The sequence below is a fragment of the Macrotis lagotis genome, chromosome 1 (genome assembly GCF_037893015.1).
Source record: "Macrotis lagotis isolate mMagLag1 chromosome 1, bilby.v1.9.chrom.fasta, whole genome shotgun sequence".
Classification (NCBI taxonomy): domain Eukaryota; kingdom Metazoa; phylum Chordata; class Mammalia; order Peramelemorphia; family Peramelidae; genus Macrotis; species Macrotis lagotis.
In genome coordinates this window covers 92,446,047-92,469,669 of record NC_133658.1, presented here as the reverse complement: position 1 = coordinate 92,469,669, position 23,623 = coordinate 92,446,047, and the positions used below count along the sequence as shown (strand labels likewise).

Sequence of the window (23,623 nt, the reverse complement as noted above, 5' to 3'; positions counted from 1 at the left end):
AAGAGCGATGCAGAAAAATCATGAAAACGAAATCAAAAGCTTGGTGAAAGATATACAAAAAAAATACTGAAGAAAATAATATGCTAAAAACCAGTTTAGGCCTAATGGAAAAAAACCCAAACAAAAGGCAAATGAGGAGAAGAATGCCTTAAAAAGTAGAATTGGCCAGTTGGAAAAGGAGATAAAAAAGCTCTCTGAAGAAAATAACTCCCTTCAAATGCAAAATGGAGCTAAAGGAAGCTGATGACTTTTCAAGAAAGCAGGAAGAAATAAAACTCTGCCAAAAAAAAGCCAAAAATTAGAAGAAAATGTGAAATCTCATCAGAAAAATAACCAACCTCGAAAACAGATCCAGAAGATATAATTTAAAAATTATTGGGCTATCTGAAAGCCATGACCAGGAGAAGAGCCTAGACTTCATTTTTTCAAGAAATAATACAGCAAAATTGCCCTGAGATCCTAGAAGCTGAGGGTAAAGTAGAAAATGAGAGAATTCACAGGTCATCCCCCTGAAAGAGGTCCCCAAAGAAAAACTTCCAGGAATATTATAATCAAATTCCAAAACTCCCAAATCAAAGAGAAAATTCTAAAAGCTGCCAGAAAAAAACAATTCAATTACTGAGGATCCATAGTCAGGATTACACAGGATCTAGCATCATCTATATTAAGGGTTCGTAGGGACTGGAATATGATATTCCGGAAGGCAAAAGATCTTGGTTTACAACCAAAAATCAACTACCCAGAAAAACTGAACATCCTCTTTCAGGGGAAAAGATGAACTTTCAAACTTTCCTACTGAGATGATTAGAGCTGAACAGAAAGTTTGCTCTACAAGTACAGGACTCTGGTGAACCATAGAGGGAGTGGAAGAAAAGGACTAACTATGAGGAACTTGGTGATGTTGAACTGCTTGTATTCCTGCATGGAAAGAAGATATTGATAACTCATATGAATTTTCTCATTTATAAGAGCTGTTAGAAGAAGCATATATAGACAGGATATAGGAAGGAGCAGAATATAATGGTAATGGTATGATGTGGTAAAGGGATGGAGTCAATGGGCGATGGGGGAAGTACTGGGAGGAAGGAAAAGGAGATGAAGAAGCTGAGGGATTTCACATAAGCATCAAGAAAAAGCTATTTCAATGGAGTGGGGGGGAGGCAAGGGGGAATGAGTGATCCTTCATTCTCATCAGAAATGGCTCAGGGAGGAAATGACATACTTAATTGGGTGAGGAAATCTGTTTTGCCCTGGAGAAGGATGGGAGGAAAGGGATGGGATGAGGGGGAATGGGGGTGAGGGAAGGGGGGAATAGGTGATAGAAGGGAGGGAAGATCGAGGGAGAGGGTACTCAGATACAACACACTTTTGAACAGAGCCAGGATGAAAGGAGAGAGAGAGAGAGAGAGAATAGAATAAATAGGAGTGGGGAGAAATAGAGTGGAGGTACAGCCAGTTATAGCAACTGTGGGAAAAAATACTGAAGCAACTTCTCTGGTAGACTTATGATAAAGAAAGCAACTCACCCAAGAGACAGAGCCATTGAATCTGAACACAGACTAAAGTACAATTTTTTTTTCTCTCTCTATTCTTGAGGTTTCTCATCTTCTGGGGGGGGGGGGTGTTTATGTTTATTCTTATGTTTACCCATATAACATTCAGTTTACATAAATGATAAATGTATGGTATAGAGACAATATAGAGACTGTCAGACAGCATTGGAGGGGGAAGGGAGGGGGGAAAATTGTAGAATTCAGAGCCTTGCAAAAAAAATGATGGGTACATATTATATTGTATATAATTGGAAAACAAATAAAATGTTAAAATGTTAAAAAAAATCTAAAAAAAAAAAGTTGAGCTGTCAAATGGAAAAGTACAAAAATTGAAGAAAATCCCTTAAAAACTAGAATAAAACAAGTGGAACTCATGACTCTATGAAATATCAGGAGTAATCAAACAAAATCAAAAGAATGGTAAAAATAGAAGAAAATGTGAAATATATTATTGGAAAAATAGAATCAGGAGAGATAATTTATTAATTGGTAGCCTACCTCAAAGTCATGGCTAAAAAAAAAAGTCTGGACATCATAGTTTCAAGCAATTATCATGGAAAATTATCCTGATATCCAAGAACCAGTGAATGAAATAGAAAGGGAAAGAATCCACTGCTGTTTTTGTCCTTCATTCTCAAAGAAGACTATGACATCAGGAGGGTGATGCCATGACAAGTAAATGAACTGGATTTGAGTGAAGGGGATACTATGCTACATCACCAGCCTCACTTTCTCCTCTGGAAACCATCTGGGTGGCCAGATATGAACCAGAAGGTCCAGATGACCCTGGATGCAAGTCAGGGTTAAGTGACTTACCCAAGGTCACACAGCTAGGCAAATGTTAAGTGTCTGAGCTAGGTCCTCCTGATTCCAGGAGTGGCATTCTATCCACTGCAGCACCTAGCTGCCCTAAAATGAACACTCCCAGAAATATTCCAGTTGCCAGTTAAGGAGAAAATATTTCAAGTCATAGAGTCACAATCAGATTTAGCAGCTTCTATGTTACAGGATTGGATAGCTGGAAATATGGCATTTCATAAGGCAAAGAAGCTAGGATTACATTTAAGAATCTCCCTACCCAGTGAAACCAAACATAATCCTTCATGGGGGAAAAATAAATATTTAAGGAAAAAGAAGGCTTTCAAGCATTCCTGATGAAGAGACCAGAGCTAAACTGTAAATCTGATTATCAAATATAAGACTTGAGAAGCATAAAAAGATAAGCAGGAAAGAGGAAACAAGGGATTCAGGAAGGTTATTGTTTTGACATCCTTACATGGGAAGATGATATATGGAACTCAATAACTATTATCACAATTAGGGCAGTTAAAAGGAGTATACATAGTCAGAGGGTATGAATATAAATTGAATTTGATGGGATGATATATTAAAAAAAATCTGAGAAACAAAACCAGGGGTGAGATAGAGGAATACACTGGGAGAAAAGGGAAGGGAGAGGAAGAATGGGATAAATTGCCTTACGTGAAAAGGCACCAAAGATCTACTGCAGTGAGGCAAAGATGGGGGAGGTGAGTCTCACTTGATCTTTACTCCCATCAGAATTGGAAACAAAGAAGGAATCTTGAACATATCAGTTGGATATAGAAATCTATCTTATCCTACAGGAAAGTGGAAAGAGCATAAGAGAAGGGGTGGGGGTGGGGGGAGGGGGGTGACAAAAGGAAGGTGGATTTGAGGAAGTGGAAGTCAGAAATAAAACACTTTTGAGGATGGACAGAGTGAAAGGGGGGAGAGGAAGAGGGAGAGTGTGAAGAAAATAGGATAGAGGGAAATACACAATAATCATAAGTATGAAAACATCTGTATAGCATGTTTCTCTGGTAAAGACTTTATTTTTCAAATATATAGACAGAGAAATGAGTCAAATTTATACAAAATAAGAGCCATTCCCCAACTGATAAATGGTCAAAGTTTTCAGACAAAGCAATCATAGCTATATGTGGTCATATGAAAAACTTCTTTAAATAATTACTGATAAATGCAAATTAAAACAACTATGATATACAACCCCATACATATTAGATTGGCTAATCTGACAGAAAAGAAAAATGATAAATGTTGAAGGGGATTTGGGAAAACTGAGTACACTGTTGATGGAGGTGTTAACTAATTCAATCCATTCTGGAGAACAATTTGGGAACTAAACCCAAAGGGCTATAAAATCATGCATACCCTCACTCAGCAAGACTACTACTAGAACTTTATCCCAGAGATAAAAAACAAGAAGTAAAAAGATCTATATGTACAAAAATATTTATAGCAATGCTCTTTTTAAGGTGGCAAAAAAATCATAAATTGAGGAGATGCCCATCAATTGGGGAATGGCTGAACAAGCTGTGGTATATGATTGTGATGGAATACTACTGTACTATAAGAAATGATGAGAAGAACCAACACAAAGTCAAATGAGCAGAACCAGGAGAACATTATATATGGTAACAGCAAAGATGAACTGTGAATGACTTAGCAATTCTCAGCAATCAAATGATCCAAGACAATTCCAAAGGACTGAAGATGAAAATACTATGCATCTCCAGCAAAGAACTAAAGAGGGAGTCTGAATGCAGATCAAAGCATAATTTTTTAAACTTTATTTTTCTTGGTCTGTGTTTTCTTTCACAATATGATTATATTTTTCATATTATATTTGTACAAGTATAATTTTTATCAAATTGTTTGCCTTCTCAGTAAAGGGGAGGGAAGGAAAGAAGAGAAGTTGGAATTCAAAAATTAAAAAAAAAATCCAATGTTAAAAACTATTTTTACATGTAATTGGGAAAAAATTAAAATGTAGGAAACTGAAGCTCAGGGAAGTTAGTGACATGATCATGATTACGAAATGTTCAAAGCTCAGATATGAAATATGTCACCCCAAACTCCAAGGCCCATGTGCTTTTCACTAAATACACAATGCCTTTCAGGTATAGGCAGTTCTCAACTTTCAGACTGTGGGTCCTTTGCCAATTTTTTTTTACTAAGTTACTTCTATAGAAAAATATATTTTGGATTACAAACACTGTTTTCCAAAGTGATCAGGTTCCCAGACAATGCAACAACATTATTCATCATCTAGTTACAACATACTTTTCAAGGCCCATTTCACATTATTTCCTTTAAAGCACCAGAAATAACAGGCTGCTATTCCATTAGATTCTATAAAAACTATCTTATGCATGCATGCATACATTGTAAGTATGTTCACTGTCCTATGCATTCAAGAGTTTTTCTCTTATGAACTCAACTTCTTATTTCTCTCTTTCAAAATCTCTTTAAGGACCAACTTAGACACCTACTTTTGATTTTTTATTTTTTGCAAGGCAATGGGGGTTAAGTGCTTTGCCCAAGGCCACACAGCTAGGTAATTAAGTGTCTGAGGCCAGATTTGAACTCAGGTACTCTTGACTCCAGGGCCAGTGCTCTATCCACTGTGCTACCTAGCTGCCTCTGACACCTACTTTTTAACTTAAGTTTTTCTCTCCCTCCAACTACATGTTCTTTCCCTCAAAAATGTTGTCTGGATCTCTCCTTTCCCCTTGAATCACATTTATCTGGGGATATCTCTTCCCTAGTAGAATGTAAATTTCTTGAGGGGAGAAATGATTTCACTTTTGTATTTCCATCAGTGTCATTTAGCACAGGACTTTACATAGAATAGGCACTTCACAACTATTCAGTGATTTGAATCATTTACAACAGAGCTATTCAACCTTACTTTTAAAAGTTTTTATTGAAACAATAGACAATATATTTGATTTGCCATTTTAGTGAGAGCTCTGGTAACTTGGCTTTGCTTACTAAAGCATTTAGTAAACCCAAAGGGGACCGCATAAAATTGTGGGCTGCATTTTAGATAGCACCAATATAGAATAATATTTCTGTGACAAATGCTTCCAGTGTTCCAACACAGAATGGAAGAAACACCTCCTTCCTGCCCTCAAACTGCAGGATAATCTCCCTTCCTGAGTGCTACAGTATCCACATTCTGTACCATTCCCAATATCTTCTCTATGTTGACTTGTACTAATTAATTTTTCATATGTGTTTGGTTTCCTCCGTTATAATAGCTGACATCTATATAAGACTATAATGTTTTAAAATGTTTTACTCACATTGTCTCTAACAGATGAGGACAATGAAGTTGAAGGATGTTAGGGAGATGTCTGTGGTCACTCACCTAATGTCAGCGTTGGTACTGGCAGTCCAACCCAAATATCTCTTGCCTTAATTGACCTCATGCTTTTTCTATTTAAACACTGATCACTATACATTTAAACCAGAGGTATGTGAACAGTGAATCAGCAAATATTTGTGGCATGGCATGAATTACATTTATAAAAAATATGTATCTTAGAAAGCCAACAGTTATTAGGAAATCTCAAAGAATAAATAATCATCTATCTTGGGGCTTTTCCTTATACTGTCCTGTTGTTTCCCATCTCATATAATTTAGATAAGACTATAAAATGAAGTAGCAATCAGACAATATAAAAGAAATGAATAATAATTAGGATATAAAACATACTATACCTTTAGGTCCTTTCCCAGGTGTGGGTTCTACAGTAGTTTTGTTCCATATAAGAATGATTCCACCTGAGTCTCCTGTAAGAACATCTCCATTCCCCAAAAAAGCTAAGCACTGGACAAATTTGGGTTTTTCATATTTCTGCAATGACACAGAAAATTTTGAAAATTTCCTATACTGTGTCTAATTCAACACATTACATTTTTATTTTCTAAATTAAATAATAATAATATTCTGTTCCTTACTCCAAAAATTCCTTGTTTTCTTGTTAGTGAATTCCCACTCCAGGTCCAAAAAAAGATATGAGATTTGCCACATGTTATTATTGTATTTGCATCTGTTGGATGGAATTCTACAGCCAGGACAACTTCATTTGTAGTCTGTGGGAACAAAAATGACAAACTATAGAAGATACATACCCTCTTGATCAATAAGTTAAAAATTTTACCTACTATTTAGAATCTAACGTTCAAGGAAAAAGTCAATGTTCTATCCCCAAATGTGGATTATTATTACTATTTTTCATTGGGAATGAAGATTAAAATGTTTAAGATAAAAGAGTTTTGATACTGCTTTGTACAAGAATATGTAAAAAAACCATACTACCAGATTCTTTTCCACTAATAAAAATCAGCAAAGTAAAACTCAAACACAAATAGAATAACATGTGTTATTGTCTTTTAAGGGCAACACTATTTTTTATAAGATTAAGGAGAAATTCAGTGCCCTTTGTAAGTTTTGCTGACTTCTGGGTATGTATATACATACACATACACACATTTCTATCATTTTACTAAGCTTTAAAGGACCTGGGAGTGACATTTATAATGGTAGTATGATCCATCTGATTCTATAAACTAGAAAAAAAAAATACATGTAGCCCTACTAGCTAAAAACAAAACAACTCAAACCAAATAGCGCACTGCACAGACTAATTAGAAAGTTTTAAAGTTGGAAATTAAATCTGTGGTTGAGGCAAAACTAGAACAAAGAATTCTTCTGCCTGCTAGCACCCTGAACCATGTTATCTTTTGAGTTTTTAATGAGTTAATAATGAGTTTTACTGGAAACTGAAGTATTTAGTCTATTTATTATGGGATCACAGGAAGAAAATGGTTGAGGACAAAAGTATACAAGAAATATGCTGCAAAAAAGCCAGAATAGATATGACACTAATTTTGCTGGCACTCTTATTTTGTGCTATTATCACTGCTTCAGGGAGAAACTATTTTGACATTTGTGTTATTTTATATTTATGACTAACTTCACTGTAAAGACTATCAATAGTTAAAACTGAATTCTATTGACCAAATGTCAGTTTTTAAAATCCTGCTCTAATATTAGTTTATTTAAATACTCAAATTGAATTATGATCTTATAAACCCAGAAGCTATCTTTAGTAATAGTGCAAGCCAATCCACTCTGCCCATTTTGTGTAACTCTTACTATGTTCTTCCTTAAGCAAACTACAAAAAGCTTTGTTTAAACGGTGGATAATTCTACCGTCCATTGTCAACTGTCAGATATATGAGCAAATGCTGTATGTCTAGGTTGAGGAGAATGTGAAGCTACAGCTCTTACCTTGATGGTAGCTCAAATAGGTTTTTCTTGCATCTACACCTTTAGAAAATCACAGTTCTAAAGGCAGAATAATCTTGGATCTTTGATTTTATTCTGGACATTTTCCTGCTGAATTGGATTTAGCATAAGCCCCATTTGATGACCTTTTTTTTTCTGGTTTTTGTAAGGCAATGAGGTTAAGTGACCTGCCCAAGGTCTCAGGCTGAATCTGAACTCAGGTTCCCCTGACTCCACTGTACCACCTAGCTGCCTCCACATTTGATGACTTTTAAATTAACTTACTCACCTAACCAATAAGCTTCACACCACCTTCCCTTCAAAGCTGAACCCTTCCTTGCCAACTGAAAGTTCCTTCACTTCCACCCATTCTCAGGAAGGGACATGAAGGGTCCTTAACAACGGATTACAAAAGTCTTCCTTAATTTTATAAAACTGAAGATGGGCTTCCTCTGTTTAATATTTTACGTATTTTAAATTGATAGAAACTATAATGCTAGATGTCCCAAAGTTCAAAATATAAAAATAAGTTAAAATATTTCTAGTACTTTGTTATTTTAAATTCATCAAATAAATTATTTTTATTGGAAAAGTCAACCAAAATACACTTTTATATTCCTAGATTATCAATCTAAAATGCTGTAAAAGGAATGTAAAAAATAAGTATTATGTTTTTTCCCCATTCCTTCATAATTCCTGTAAAATTTATATTTCTAATAAAAACAAGGATTCTTGGCAAAGGTGAACAAATCATGAAGCCTAAAATTATATTAATTCATTTAATAAATTGTTATTAAAGTGCCCACTACTGTTCAGAGAGCATTGTGTTAGGTGTAGGTGAGTTAAATAAGACATGGTCTCTATTTAGTTTACGGTTTCTTGAGGGTTAAGACAACAAAGCAGATAATTATAATAATCTATACAGGAGAATGATTTACCAAAGAGCTATGTGAGGTCCAAGGGGAAGATATTTACCAATTGGAGAAATTTTGTGTAGAGAAGATGGCTTTTGTAACATGCTTTAAATGATGTATTAGAATTCAAAAGGAGGAAGTTGGAAAGGAAATATCTGATAGAAACAGGATGAGCAAAGTCATGGTATAAGTAAAATGCAGAGTGTATCTGGAGTGAATAAAGTAATCTAGTTTGGCTGGAATGTAATATGTAGAGGTGATGAGTATGAGAAGGCTTTATGAGAAGGCTTAAGGTGATGAGTATAAGTGCTTTAAATGAGAGCAGAATCTGAACTTTATTTAGTAAGCAAGAGGGAATAACCATTGAACACTTCTGATTAAATGATTGCTAAGATCTTATCTTTTATATTTTGAGACTCATTATAACCTCTGAAAAGGAAATGGGGACAAGAATAATGTCTTTTGTATTTTCAAGATATTATTTTATTTATTATATTACTTACATGCTTTTATTTATTTCATTTGCTTTTAACACTTTAGTAGCATATCTTTGTTATATAATTGATTGATGACTGTTTAAGTCCTAATTCTAGTTTCACATAATTGAAGTGCAGCTTTCAAAGGAATATTATAATGAATTGATATGGTGTAATTTAGCACAAAAAATACACATTTATAATATTACCTTAGCCAAAATATAATGATTTCACCTAAGCAAGAAAAGAGTTTATAATGATAAGTTTAATTTTTAATTGAGTAAGTTTACCTTTATTTCTGCTCCTTTTGATTTTTTCTGCCAGTCCCACACAGTCAGCATGTGGTCATTGGAATCGTCAATTACACATAAATGAACACCTGAATCCTATTTTAAATAAGTTAATAAAAATCTTTTATAACAAAATATGATAAACATTAAATATACATTATTAAGATCAATCAACTGTTTCTTATGACATGCTCATATCAAATACAACTCTGAGGAGCTTAAGACAAGTAATATTTTCTTTTAAAACTGCATTCTGTAAACTATGACTTGACTGAACAAACATGTATTAAGTGCTAACTCTATGTATAGCTCTGAAAATACAATGATGAAAACTGAGCATTCTTATACACAAGAAGCTTAGGATCAAATATTGTGGGGAGGACAAATAAGAAATGGGATTAAAAAAAGCAAAAATACAAAAGAAATGGGATAAAAAAAGTGATGACATCATATAAATAAATACAAGACAGACTTATGAGCAAGGAAGTACTAAATAAACAAATAATAAGAGTATTCCAAAAAGGAAGAGAGATCTTTTCCACTTGGGTAGAGAGAGATGTATTCAATCCAGGTAGTCTAGTTTGGTTAGAACATAGGAAATATATGAAGTATGATTATGTGAGACAACAAATGGGGATATAGGATGAGGTCAGAATATGAATGGCTTTAAATGTTAGCATCAAGAATTTAAATTTAGATCAGAGGAATGATATGATCATGGTGGCATATTAAGAAAATTATAGGTAATGAATTCAGGGGAGATAAACAAGTGGTAGTTGTGAGGCTAGAGGAAAGGGACATAGAGAAACTGCACAGGTCAAAATAACAAGACTCAGCAACCATCTAGATATGGAGGGACAGGTAAGGTAGGTGTCGCAGCACTATTTAAAAAACCCAGATATTAGCAAGAAATGTAGGGGATTAGTGTGAAAAGTTTGGTCTTACAAATATTGAGTTTTAGGTTTTACAATTATGTTTATTGGAAACTAGGAAAAACTGAATATAGTACTTATTCAAAGTAATTAATTTTTGATGGTTTTCTAGTTTTACATTTTCTTGGGACTGCTTTCCTTTAAAAATTGTCTAATTCTAGATTGCTCAGTTTGAAAATAGTAAAACAATTCGTACATTTTCCAGTCCTTTTAAATTCTACCATTTTTTCTTGTGCCTATCTTTATATAATTCATCTTCCTGGTTAGCATCTTCAGAGGTTTAATGGAAGATGAGAAAGAAAATCAATAACACACTAGTAAATTTTGATATCTGCTAGCAATTTGGCTAAGAGTTCCGAAATTTGTGAAATTTAATTATTAATTACAGACAAACCAAGACTAAGTTACTCTAAACAAAATTCAATTAAAATTCCATTCTTCTAATTTTACTTGAACCATTTCCATTTCCTTAATGTAGATTTCATAGTTTGGGGGGCAGTGCTGATTGAAGATGATCTGGTCTGCTGTTTCAGGTATTCATTTAAAAAAAAACCTTAAGAACCCACTAAGTGGTAGTTATAGTATGGTAGTTAGAAATGAAAAGAATAAAAAAAAGCATAGCAACTCTTCCATACTTCCAGGGAATGCCTTCTGAATGACCTATGAAAGTGGAAATGGTAGAATAATTTACTGATGAATGAAGTCCAAGTATTTTTCCTCCTAACTAATGTATGAGTGGAGACTAGAAAAAGATAAACATAATTCAACGAGAGAATCTGTAACCAGAAGAGCATACACTAGGAATGTTGGAGTGAAATGAGGAAAACTGAAGTACTGAGCCTTTCCAAACTACTTCTGAAATTTTAATTCATACTTTAGCAACATGGTAGCAGCCATCTAGGGAACAAAAGATGAAAGCAGGCAAAATTTATGTCTTCCTCACCTACCTTTTCTAAACCTTTCAGAAAACCCCATCTGACAGAGATCCAATGTCCTCATTCAGGTCAGCCCACTTCCTGCTTCCAAATTTTTTTCCTTCATCCCAGTACCAATAAAAAAAACGTAATATCCTGATAGTGGTTGATCTGATTGAAATGTGAGAGGCTGCATGGGAAGTGCAGAATACAGAGCTTCCAGGAGTCACAGTGTGGTCACTGTTCAAGTCTCACTTTTGACCCACAATGGTATGAGATCCTGGGCATATCACTCAACCTCTCCCAACCCTAGGAAGCTTTAGATAGTTAAAGAAATACTTTTAAGTGGTAGATCAGAAGCTGATCTGTATAGGTAGAAAGAGTTAATTCCCTGAATTTCCCTAGTCCAATAAATCACAGATCCTATTAAAGATAAAAGATGTATTCATTAAAATGACTAGAATCATTAATGGAACTTGTGGACCTAACTTAGAGAACTGACAGTTCAGAGTTCCATGTATTTTCCTGAAGAAACGATGTTACAGATGACAGCTCAGTTTCAAGGTCAGTCTAGCAAAAGAAAAAAACGGGAAATGATTCTGTGCAAGGAAACAATTTCTTGCCTTTATATTGCTTATAAGGGCATTTCGCGATATGTATAATCTGAATATTTTTACTAGCTTAAGGAACAAAATGTTCTATTTTTTAACTTTCTTTAGACAACTAATGTGATTCTGATTTCATATTAATCCTTTACAACTTTATTTTTTAAAAAAAGCCAAAATCATAAATTTTTACTTACTACTTTTGAAAAATCCAGACAACCCACTCCACGTTCAAAGGTACCAAGCCCAATGACCTGCAGTGTGACCAGAGTGACTGAGTCCCAAACTCTGACATGGGGCTGGAGAGGCTGCAAAGGGAAAGAGATAAGCATAAGGAAGATGGCAAAAATAACCAATGAAAACCAAATATTTACTTGAATTAATAACAGGATCACAATAATAGTCACTTAAAAATAATTTCACTGAGATGATGAATTAAAGGAAAAAATCGGATAACATAAATTATTTAACCAACCAATCTTTACCTGCTGAAGAACATTAGGCACCACATTAGACATTGGGGATATAGACAAAAATCTCTCTAAGAAGTCCCTTCCTTCAAGGAGCTTAATGCTCTTGGGGAGGCAAGTGTCCATAAAGAAGTACAGCCCCAATACATAAAACAAATCTTGCTTTGATTTCCCATCAAAAAAAAATCAGGTAGAAACAGTGCTTAAACTGAGAGGAACACTTGAAGATTAGAGATGGAGGAAAAGAAAGAAGGTCAGTTTAGCTGGACAGTAGAATGTGGGGAGGGGAGCAATGTATAATAAAGCTGGAAAAGCAAGCTGAGGTTAGGTTTTGAAGAACTTTAAATGTCCTTCATTTATATTTTATTCTGGAAGAAAAAGGGGAGTCACTAAGTAGTAAAGTATGTTAAAAAAAAAGGTGTTCTAAAGATCTAAAAATTTATAATGTTACGTGTAAAATTTTCTCCAATCAAGGAATTGAAGCTACTATCATTCTCTGCTGTGACAATCTCATCAGGTTTCATTAGTTTCAGTAAGCCCACAAAATTCCATGGGGGAAGGGGAAGGGAACTCAGGAGTCATCTAGTCCAATCAATAGAAGAATACATGCTAGTATTCAGCACACCAGCCCTGAAAAGAAGGCATCAAAACTTAGGCTGAAGAATTCCAGCAGGAACCTTCTACCTCATGAAGCAGCCTATTCTCCTTCAGGAGAATTCTAATGCTTAAGAATTTTTTTCTTATGCCTGGAGGGATTTGTATGAATTGATGCTGAGTGAGATGAGCAGAACCAGGGAAAACACTGTATACCCTAACAGCAACATGGGGGGGATGATCAACCTTGATGGACTCGCTCATTCCATCATTGCAACAATCAGGGGCAATTTGGAGCTGTCTGCAATGGAGAATACCATCTGAATCCAGAGAAAGAACTGTGGAGTTTGAACAAAGACCAAGGACTATTCCCTTTAATTTAGAAAAAAAAACCCCTGATATCTTATTGTCTGATCTTGCTATCTCTTATACTTAATGTTTCTTCCTTAAGGATATGATTACTCTCTCATCACATTCAATTTGTTCTTTTTTTTTTTTTTTTTTAAGATTTGTGCAAGGCAAATGGAGTTAAGGCCACACAGCTAGGTAATTATTAAGTGTCTGAGGCCGGATTTGAACTCAGGTACTCCTGACTCAAGGGCTGGTGCTCTATCCACTGTACCACCTAGCCATCCCTTATCACATTCAATTTGGATCAATGTATACCATGGAAACAAAGTAAAGACTGACGAATTGCCTTCTATGGGGGTGGGGGGTGGGAAGTAAGACTGGGGGAAAAATTGTAAAATTCAAAATAAATAAAATCTTAAAAAAAAAAAGAATTATTTTTCTTCTAATAAGCCTAAATCTCTGCCTCTTCTGCCCAATAGTCATGGTAAAACTCTCTGGGCCCAGGAGAACAAATCAATTACTTGAAGAGCATTGCCATAGATCCATGTCTGGTTTCCTCTTGGACAAAGCTTCTCTCCTCCTCTGACCAATTTTCTTATGTCAAACACTTGAGGCTCTTCATTCTGGTTACCTTCCTTACTATGTTCTTCAGCTTCTTAATGTCATTACTAAATGTGGTTCTCAGAACTTCAGATGTGGTTTTAATAGAAGAGAACAAAAAAGTGGCATTGTAATCTTATTCCTAAATGTCATTCCTCTCTTTTCACTGCACCAAGTGACATCTTAATGAATTTCTAATGTAAATTCTTAAGTGATCAATTATGTTTTATAATAGGTACAGCTGGGAGGACCCGAGTTCAAGTCTGCTCTCAAACAATTTTGAGCTGAATAGCCCTAGGCAAATCACAACCCAAATGCCTCAAAAATAAAATCTTTTAAAATAAAATGATAATTTCTTGTTCAAGGTAAATTACAAAGATCACTTTCATATGGTAGTTTTTCTGGCTGAGTATGCATGCTCTTGCTTTAATAAGGGAACAAATTCTTAGGTCAGAACACTGAAATCAGTATTTGAATCTTACAGATCACAAATTGAACAATCATTTGGAAAAGAATAATTATGTTGTAAAATGATATGCATTCTGTAAAATGATCCTTTTTTCATCATTTTTCATCTGCTTATGCTATAAAACCTTTAGAGATCATTTAAAAGAAATAAAACAACAAATGAACTATTTCTAAAGTTAAAAATGCAAGCAATTTCAACTTAATTGAAAATTTCAATTATGTCAAAGTATTTAAACTGGACCACTCACCCTTCCATCTTTATCTACTCCAGCTATCTGTCCAGTTGCAATCCTAATTTTGTCAGGATGTACAGCAAGGCTAAAATACAAAACAAATACAAACCACCCCAAACAAAAGGCATGTTAATAAGAATATTAACTAGAGGCAGCATTTCAAAAGTCTACTTTTGTATCAACATCTTCCAAACAGATGTGACTGTCTAGTTTTCATAATTATTCATTCAATTATTTTATTTTCAATATAAAAATGATTAGAATGATATTACTATCTTGTATATATCAAGTATTCAATAAATGCTTAGTTGAAATGAAAAAAAAATCAATTTCATTATCTGCTTTTTAAGCTTATAAAAACCAAAGAAAAATGTCTATCAGAATTCTCTTCTGCAGTTCTTAAATTGCATCATATATATATATAAAATTTTTAAAATTTATTTAAGGCAATGGGTTTAAGGGATTTGCCCAAATTCACACAGCTAGGCAATTATTAAGTGTCTGAGGCTGGATTTGAACTCAGGACCTCCTGACTCTAGGGCCGGTGCTCTATCCACTGTGCCACCTAGCTGCCTCCTAGAAAAATGCCTTTTTTAAGGTTTTTGCAAGGCAACTGGGGTCAAGTGGCTTGCCCAAGGCCACACAGCTAGGTAATTATTAAGTGTCTGAGACTGGATTTGAACCCAGGTACTCCTGACTCCAGGGCCAGTGCTTTATCCATTGCGCCACCGAGCCACCCTGCAAAAATGCTTTTTGAAAAAAAACTACTTCACAAAACCAATTACTGTTTGTAATACTTAAAATATCATATCATCAGTGAGGAAAAACTTAATGAGGTAGAAATATTATAACATCTTGTATGATGTTGCACTAACATTGTCTCACAATAATTCCAATAATTTTCAAACTCCACTCTGACATCATGAAAACTTGATGTAATTTAGTCAGTTAATAGAGATCAACTTTACCTCCCTCTGCTAGTCCCTCCATCTGCCTAGAAACATATATCTCTCCAGTTCTTACTGCATTTCACACAAAATCATACTTTTTATGGAACCAATTACAGGCGGGTTTTGTCAGGACATAAAGGTAGGAATAGAAAGGTTAGATAAACAGAATTTTAAAAAAAATCCCAAAACAACCCACTATTTAAGAAGAGGGAACAGTCAAGAAATACCAACCATTTTACACAGTCTGTATGACTCAGGTAATGTCTTTGAGTTCTTTCCTCATAATTAAACAAAACTACTACTGAAGCTATGAAATATACTATTTCTCCAGTAGGAAGAAGGTAAACATTGGCTCGACAGTCTTTTCCCCGATAGCCATATCTTAAAAAAAAGTCAAGGTTTGTAAAATGATATAATTATGAAATATTATTGATCTTCCCTTAAAAGTACTTCTAAATCTATCTGCAATTAATTTTTACCATGTGGCAATTTTAGATTTAACATGGAGTGAATGGTCCAGGAAGTAACACAGTATAGAGAAAAAGACACTGGTTTGAGCAGTAGAAGATCTTGGTTCCAATCTTCATTGTGAGACACTGGACTAGCATTTTAATCTCTTTGATGTGTTTTTTCCTCATCTGTAAAATGAGGAGGTTGGATTAAATGATTTCCAAGTTTCTGTTTAGCACTAAAAATTTATGTTTGAATATGTGGTTGTGAACAATTTTAGAGAAAAGAGGCACAAGGGAATCTTTATGTTTTAAAAATGTAGACTGTGCCATCCAGCAGATGAAATTAGGTTGACTTTATCAGGGATATATTCTTGCTCTTGCCAAAAGGTGCCAAGACTCTGGGTAAGGAATACAATTGGGTCTCTTCTAATTTCTCCAGGAGATTTTTGAGTGTTAAATGCCTCCAACATGAGCTGAAGAATGCTCAGTTTAGAGCAGCTTCAGGTACCTGACAAGAGAAGGAAAAATAGGCTTTTGGGAAGATTCTTCATTACTTGGTGCTCAGAAGGAACATATGTGGAAGAAGAGAAATCAGCTATCCTAGCATTAAATAGACTGGATAGGTACATGCAATCTTGGTCTCTACCATGATACCTGGGAGGCACTAGGACTGTATTTAAATTGTTGCTTAAAAGAAACTGGGTTTTATGGGCTGAGAAATGGCTAAAAAAGAGTTGATATTTCATTTATGGCAATGATAATAGAAAAGTTAACAATGATTTTACAATAAAAATGAAGCAAATGCTACTAGCAAGTGAAAAATGCCGTTGAGATTAATGAATTTTGGCAGAAACTTTTCATCACTATAATGTGAAGTGATATTAATTTTGATGGATTTAAGTGATTTCTAACAAAAATCATCAACTGATATTTAAGTAGCATTTAAAGTAATTTACATGTATTATCTTGTGAGCCTAGGCACTTTAAGGTTTTTAATTTTATTTTTGGAGATGAGGAAACTGAGGCTCAGAGCAGTTAAGTGACTTGCTTAAGGTAACAAAGTTAGTTAAGTGTCACAACAGGAATCTGAATCCAGTTGCTGACTCCAATCTAGGGCTTTTTCCATTCAAGGATTCTCAAACTATCCTCAACTTGTAGTTGGTGAGCTAAGAATGACTTTTTACATTTTAAAATGATATCTTATTGTATTAAAATGTTAAAAAAAACATGACTGGTTTATATTTGGCTCTCAGGCTGTCACCCTACAATCCACCATTCAGTCTAAGAAGAATTTGTTTATTAAAAAAAAGTAAAGTAAACAAATCTGCTGCAGAGTACTATAATAGGATACGCCCACTCCAGTTTAAGTTTCTCAGGAGGCAGTTCAGTTCGGATGTCATCATAGCTGTTGACATCAGAAGGAATAAACATTGTGATTGGCCGACCTCTCATGAACATTTTGATATATTCTCCTTCTGTTAAAAAAAAAAAAGCAAAAGTGAAATCAAATATACTTGCCAAACAATCAGTTCAAATGGAAAACCTGAACTGCTAATGTTGAGAGATAATATGAAACAGATAGCCATTTTTGAATTTGTTTTTTCTTCATTAAATATAAATTAATGACACAGAAAACATAATATTAAAAGGTAGAGACCACAGTTAAACATAAGAAAATATTTCTATCATGAAAATGTAAGGAAATTGCTTAAATTAGTCACAAAGATAAGGAAAATCTAAAAAGAAATTACAAAAGTAAAATCAATTCATGATTTTTTTAAAAAAGGTGGGGAACCTATAATATGGATATTATAGGGGGACAAGTAGAACTTCAGGAATTAGAATAAAGTGCAACTCAAGCTAAAAATTCAGATACTAAAGGGATTCTTGGGAAAGAATTTAGCTCCACTGGTTTAAAGAATGCCAATTTTCTGAAAAGGGTCAGTACCAAACCTGAAATACCTAATCCAGAAGTTCTCAATGTTAGCTGATGACTCTTTTGGATCTCTGAGACCTTTTTTCATGGAATATGTGAAGGCAAAATTATTTTCATAATGACATTACGATGTCATATGCCTACTAAAATGTTCTTCTGTTTTCTAACTTCATAGCTGTGTGAAGCCAGATTTCCTTCATATACTTCAACCAAACAACATATTGCAACAGACTGAATGCAGCAGATAAAATCCCAGCTGTTTTCTGTTAAATCAGACATTAAAGAAATTTACAAAAATATGTGAAATAATACCACTCTTCTCACTAAAATTTTTTGTTTGGAGATGTCATTTTTCATTAAAAATATATTATTTATGTAGGTTGTAATGAATTTGTTATTTAAAATGAATTAATATTTTAAAAATGTCTTTTAATTTGTTAGATGGTACATATTATTCTATATATTCAAAAATGGCACATAAACAAAAACTCCTTGGAGTCTTGATAATTTTTCCTGAGTGTAAATAAGTCCTAATAACAAAATGTTTAAGAACTGATGACTAATTCACAGTAGTCTAGTAGTCTGTTTGGCACTGGTAACAGAGAAAAAAAAAAAAAGAAACAATTCTTTTCCTTAAGGAGCTTACTCTATTGGGAGGTAAAACATGAATATGAGAGAGAGAGAGAGAGAGAGAGAGAGAGAGAGAGAGAGAGAGAGAATGAGAATGGAAAGGGTGGGGCTAGCATTTAGGAGATCAAAAATCTCATGTAGGAGGGTGGGAATGAGGCGAGTTTTGTAAGAATCTAGGGACACAGATATAAAGGAGTGCATTCTAGGTATGAGCCTATACAATGGGAAAAGTGTGATGGAACTACAGTAGTTTGCATTTTATCATAGGAGCAACAGGAAGCCACTGGATCCCACAGAGTAAGGTAAGAACATGGTTAGATTTATGCTTTTAAAATATCACTTTGGCCAGCACTGTAGAAGATGGATTAGAGAAGGAAGAAAAGAGTCAGGTAGTTCAAATTAGGAATTTGTTGCAATAGTCCAGGCAAGAGGTCTGACCTGAACTAAGGTGGTAGTTGTGTAAAAGGACAGAATAAGACAAATATGAGAAATGTTTTAAGTGCAGAACTGGCAAGATTTGGTAAATGATGAAGGAGAGTGAGGAGTCAAAGATGACTCCTTGTTTTAAAGGACAGTAGTATTCTGGACAGAAATGGGGAAGATCAGAAGATAGATGGGAGACTAGGGTTAAGCAAGAGAAAATGGGGTCTATTATGGAGATATTAAATTTAAGATGCTATGGGATAAACAATTGGAAATATTCAATAGGCAGTTGATTATGTGGGACTGAATCCCAGGGAACAAAACAAGTATAAATGTTGCTAATTATGGGCTTTTTAATTGAAATGTTGTGCTACCACACTGGCAAGATCTGACTAACTCAATTCCTAACTATTGTCACATAACAGAGAAAAAGTTAGAAGGAAATGGATACCATAAGTATAAGCTCTAGCAAAACAGAGGCTGAAATGAGACTATTTGGGAAATCAAGAGACAGCATCAGGGTGGTAAAAACTGGGTGAGGGTATGGAGGAGTGGTTGAGAAAGCTACGTAGGGGGAATATGAAGACACTTTATCTACTCCACAATTTTGCTTAGGACCAACACTATTTAACCTGTGGCAAAGTATGTTTTATTAAAACTGCCAGGTCACTACTAATACATTTATACTTTGGCATTGGAAGTAAAGAATTAAAAATAACAAATGTCTATGTCTTAGACACTCAGAATACAAAGACAAAAAAAAATGCATCAGTCTGTTCTCAAGGAGTTGAATTCTAATGGAGAAGATCTTATAAGTATGTAAAAATAAGTATGAGATAATTTTGGGGAAAAGGCCCTAGCAGCTGGGAGTGAAGACGAAAGGCATAGAGAATCAGGAAAGACCCATTAGAGAACAGTTGTGCTTGTTATAGTATGTAAAGTTCAAAGTTATTTTTATTAGTCCTTCTCAGAGGGTCTTTGGCTCTAGGATTAGATCTAATAACAGGCTAAGGACCTCCTACACCAATGTTTTAAACCATGTCCAGCTTTTATTACTTCTGAAGCCAAGAGTGGATTCTGTTTCCTGCTACTTTTCCACACAATTGGACTTTTATGTTAGATGTTTACTAGCTAAACTGATTATCTTTATTTTCCCTTTCATATCACTGCCTCTTCTAATTTTTTTCCTCTTTGAAAGACCTGTTCAAAGTCCAGCAAGGGTCCCTAAAGATTTTAAAGAGCAAACACATTTCTGAACTTCAAGTTACAGATATTAAAACCTTCTCTTTTCTTTTTTTTCAGTCGAGAAGAAAGGATCTCTTTATATCATTCTTCAAACCAAGGTATAAGAAATAACATCTACACCTACTTGAAGAGAAAAATCAATCAAGTGCATCTTAATAGCAGTGAAAACACCATGTGTTTTAAGACAGGTATTTTTGCTTAAGAATCAAAGGCTAAGAATACAACACAGACACATCAGAATACATTTCGTTCATATCTTATTTCAAATCTTACTGAAAGAGTCATTTCCCAAGGTTATCTCCAAGAATTTCACTGATCACTCCTATCCAAGACTCCTTAGCATGTATGTATGCATATAATTTATAGATACATATATACTCAACATAGAGAATTTGTTAATTTGCTATCTTGCACTTAATTTGTATGTTACTACATAATGTTCTTTTGTACTTGTTTCATTTGAGTATGTAGTAGGGCCTAGTTAAATTTTGTCCCTTCTGACTCCACAAGTTTTTGTCTCCATCTTAGAATTTCTCTTAAGGATCTTTATCTTGGCTGGATTGATTGATCAAATCTATCTACTTTGACAAAAAAAATTAACTGGCTGCTCTGAAAAAGGAGGTAAAGTTCAGAGCAATGATGAAAAGGGGAAAAAACAAGACTCAGAACTGGACCATTCTCAGAATGAACTTGGGGAGCTAGGTTCCATTCCACTAGGGACTTTTTTATGATGATGGCAGAAATGCAGAAAAAAAGATTGTTAGCTCAATCCCCTCCCTCTTCAGTATTTACACTAGTGCTTAGTAAAGCTTTAAAGTGATCTGCATAGCCCCAGCATTGGGGGTATAATAGGAGAGTTGGGAATTGAAGAGAAACAAAAATAACTTCTGCTTTATTTCTAGTCTCATTTTCAGACTCAGTGGCAGTTAAGGACTGAATGGAGGGCACATATAGATAAAGGTCCAAGGGAGAGAAGAGAACAAGAAACTTATTCTCTTAACCAACTAGTAAGGAGGAAAGGGAAACTTTAAGTAACTGGAGATGAGGAGGCAGCACCTTGCCAGCTAACTGAATGACTGTTTTTGTGTCAGATGGGTATAGTATAAAAATGCTGACCTAGGAAGTCATCCCTTTACAAATGGGATCAAAAGTGATGAGTTGAAAGGGGTCTTAGTGGTCATGTAGTCCAAATCTCCCAATTTTAGAGATTAGGAAACTAAATGTGAGAGGTTAAATGACTTGATGAAAGTAATAGAAAAAGTTGGAAGGATGTCTATTTGAAAATACCTTGATTGGAGATGGAAAGTAATGAATAACTGGAATATGTATAGGTCTCAAGGATGCAGAATACCCTTTGAGGAAATGGAAAAGAAAGGGGGGAAAAAGAGAAATAGAAAGGAAGGATAAATTCTGTTATAGAATATACTGTCAGAGACTTCAGTTTTTTTGTTCTGACAAATACTGTTTTGTTGCAGTTATCAAAGAGGCAGCATGGTGTGGTAAACTTGGTGGAACTTGAATATGGAACTCACTGGCCTGGAATTAAAAAAAAAAACACTCTGAGGCAAGTCATTTAGTTTCCGTGTAAATCAGTTTGCTCATCTGTAAAAATGGGAGGGTTGCCTCTTCTAGCTCCAGGTGAATAATTCTATTATCCCTTGTATGTGACTAGTTAGCATCTTAGGTTCACTGGCTGGACTTCTACTGTACAAAGGTATTTGACATGATAAAATCTGAGCTGTAGAGTGAATTGGAGTGAGATTATGGTTGCTCCAGAGTCTTTCACTTTGCAAGTGACTTCAAAAGATATTGTTGTGTAACATGTTCCAAGACATCAAGTTGTACCAAGCTTTGGCTTATATAAATACATATAAGAATGAATATCTTAGGTCATGGAAACTAAGGCAGCAGTGATATAAATGAGACCTTAAATCTAAAATATTAACTGAAGAGATGAATGACATATCTTTAATAAAAAAATTCTGATGAGTCCCAGTAGATGAGATTTTTTTAAAAAAAGCAATGTTTGACAAATTCCAGTATGACACACAACTTGGATTATCCCCTTGAGTCTGTTATAATGGAATGTGACCTATTCTAATTCTTCAGCTTTATAACCCCTTATTTTTTCAGATATTCATAGCATCATGGGTTTAGAGCCAAAAGAGAGTTCAAAAGTCATTACTAGTTCAATGTGTTCATTTTAATGATGAGGAAAGGGGCTGAGAGAATTTAAGCAACTTGGCCACAGAGTTCAATGGAAAAGTCAGAACAATTTCCATTGAGTCACTCAATCACCATAGCCCTGGTCAATGATGAGACTAATTGCATTGGGTTTTTGCCTACAGGTTGTCTCTAACTCTTTTTTTTCTACTGAATTCTGTTCTACTCAATGCTATTTGAGAAAGTTTCAACAATATTAAATACTCATTAATCTGAGCACTGATCTTTCTAAGTTCATCATATAGTAAAAGAAGTGTCTTCACAATCACTTTGCCTCTTCCTCTGCTGGGGTGTTAGGTGAAAATTACTTTTTGTCTAAGTTATTTATTTTAAGACAAATAAATAAGAATTATCTTAAAGAGGTTAGATAAATTTTGTCCGTAGTATTTACATTTCTAAAATAACAAGACATACTACAATCCTCTCCCTAAATAATAGAGGGAGAAAAGTTGTTAGCAAGATTCCCAACTGTTTTAAATATATATAGGTAAAAATTACTGAGTTTGAAGAGTTAACTATTTTTTTACTTGAAATGAAAAAAATAAATTTTAAGACAGAAAGGAGAGATTTGCTATTTACCACACTTTTGACTGCATTAAAAACTAGTTATGCAAACAGGACAGAAAAAAAGACAAACTATGCATAGATATGATCTAGAACGTGCAAACATACATACTTCCAAGTTGGATCTACATGACTCAGTTAAATTTGCAAAGTAACTCAGGCAGAAATAGTTACTGAAGAACAAAACTTGCTTAAGCTGCCAAAAAAGAATGAACAATGTACATTCCGAGTTTATAGACAGTCTACTATCTTTTTGGTGAGAACAAGTCAGAAATAACTAAAAGCCACAAGATATGAAATTTGTTAATATAAAAAAAGAGGAAGAAGTATTTTGCTTTGTAGCATCAGTTTTTGCTTTTCAAGAGGGCAGCTAGTTATCTAAAGCTGGCAAGAAAAAAGAGATTCTGATAGATATGAAGGCTATTAATCTTTTAAATGGCTTTTCTAGCTATTTTTTTTAAGAAAAAATATTCAAGAAGAAATCTTCTGGACCCCAAGTGGCTCTTATCCAGTGCCCTAAGAAAAATTTTCAAATTCTATTGAAATACTGTCACCTTCAAATTGAATTCAAATTATGTCACTAAGAATCTTCTACTTTCACAGAAGTCAGATAAAATACATGAAAAGCCAAATAAAAGATTTAGAAAATGATTAATTTAGAAAGCAACCAGCAGAATAG

The 23,623-nt window shown here is 34.4% G+C and overlaps 1 protein-coding gene and 1 long non-coding RNA gene across 5 annotated transcripts in view; one reads left to right on the top strand and one right to left on the bottom strand.

Moving 5' to 3' along the window:
- Positions 1 to 22,522, top strand: part of LOC141500985 (uncharacterized) — a 55,758-nt gene extending 33,236 nt beyond the window's left edge. Inside the window, exons 2-3 of the long non-coding RNA XR_012472103.1 lie at positions 20,215 to 20,345; positions 21,633 to 22,522. This is a non-coding gene — a long non-coding RNA (uncharacterized LOC141500985). The remainder of the gene's footprint in view (positions 1 to 20,214; positions 20,346 to 21,632) is intronic.
- The window catches only part of LOC141500963 (echinoderm microtubule-associated protein-like 4), a 169,533-nt gene that overhangs the window by 40,772 nt on the left and 105,138 nt on the right, over positions 1 to 23,623 (bottom strand). For all 4 annotated transcript variants that reach the window (XM_074204587.1, XM_074204595.1, XM_074204577.1 and 1 more), the window contains 7 exons: positions 17,275 to 17,398; positions 15,703 to 15,852; positions 14,537 to 14,606; positions 12,003 to 12,113; positions 9,355 to 9,450; positions 6,342 to 6,476; positions 6,102 to 6,237 (listed from right to left, as the gene is read on the bottom strand). In XM_074204587.1, the coding sequence (XP_074060688.1) occupies positions 6,102 to 6,237; positions 6,342 to 6,476; positions 9,355 to 9,450; positions 12,003 to 12,113; positions 14,537 to 14,606; positions 15,703 to 15,852; positions 17,275 to 17,398 (822 nt within the window). The remainder of the gene's footprint in view (positions 1 to 6,101; positions 6,238 to 6,341; positions 6,477 to 9,354; positions 9,451 to 12,002; positions 12,114 to 14,536; positions 14,607 to 15,702; positions 15,853 to 17,274; positions 17,399 to 23,623) is intronic.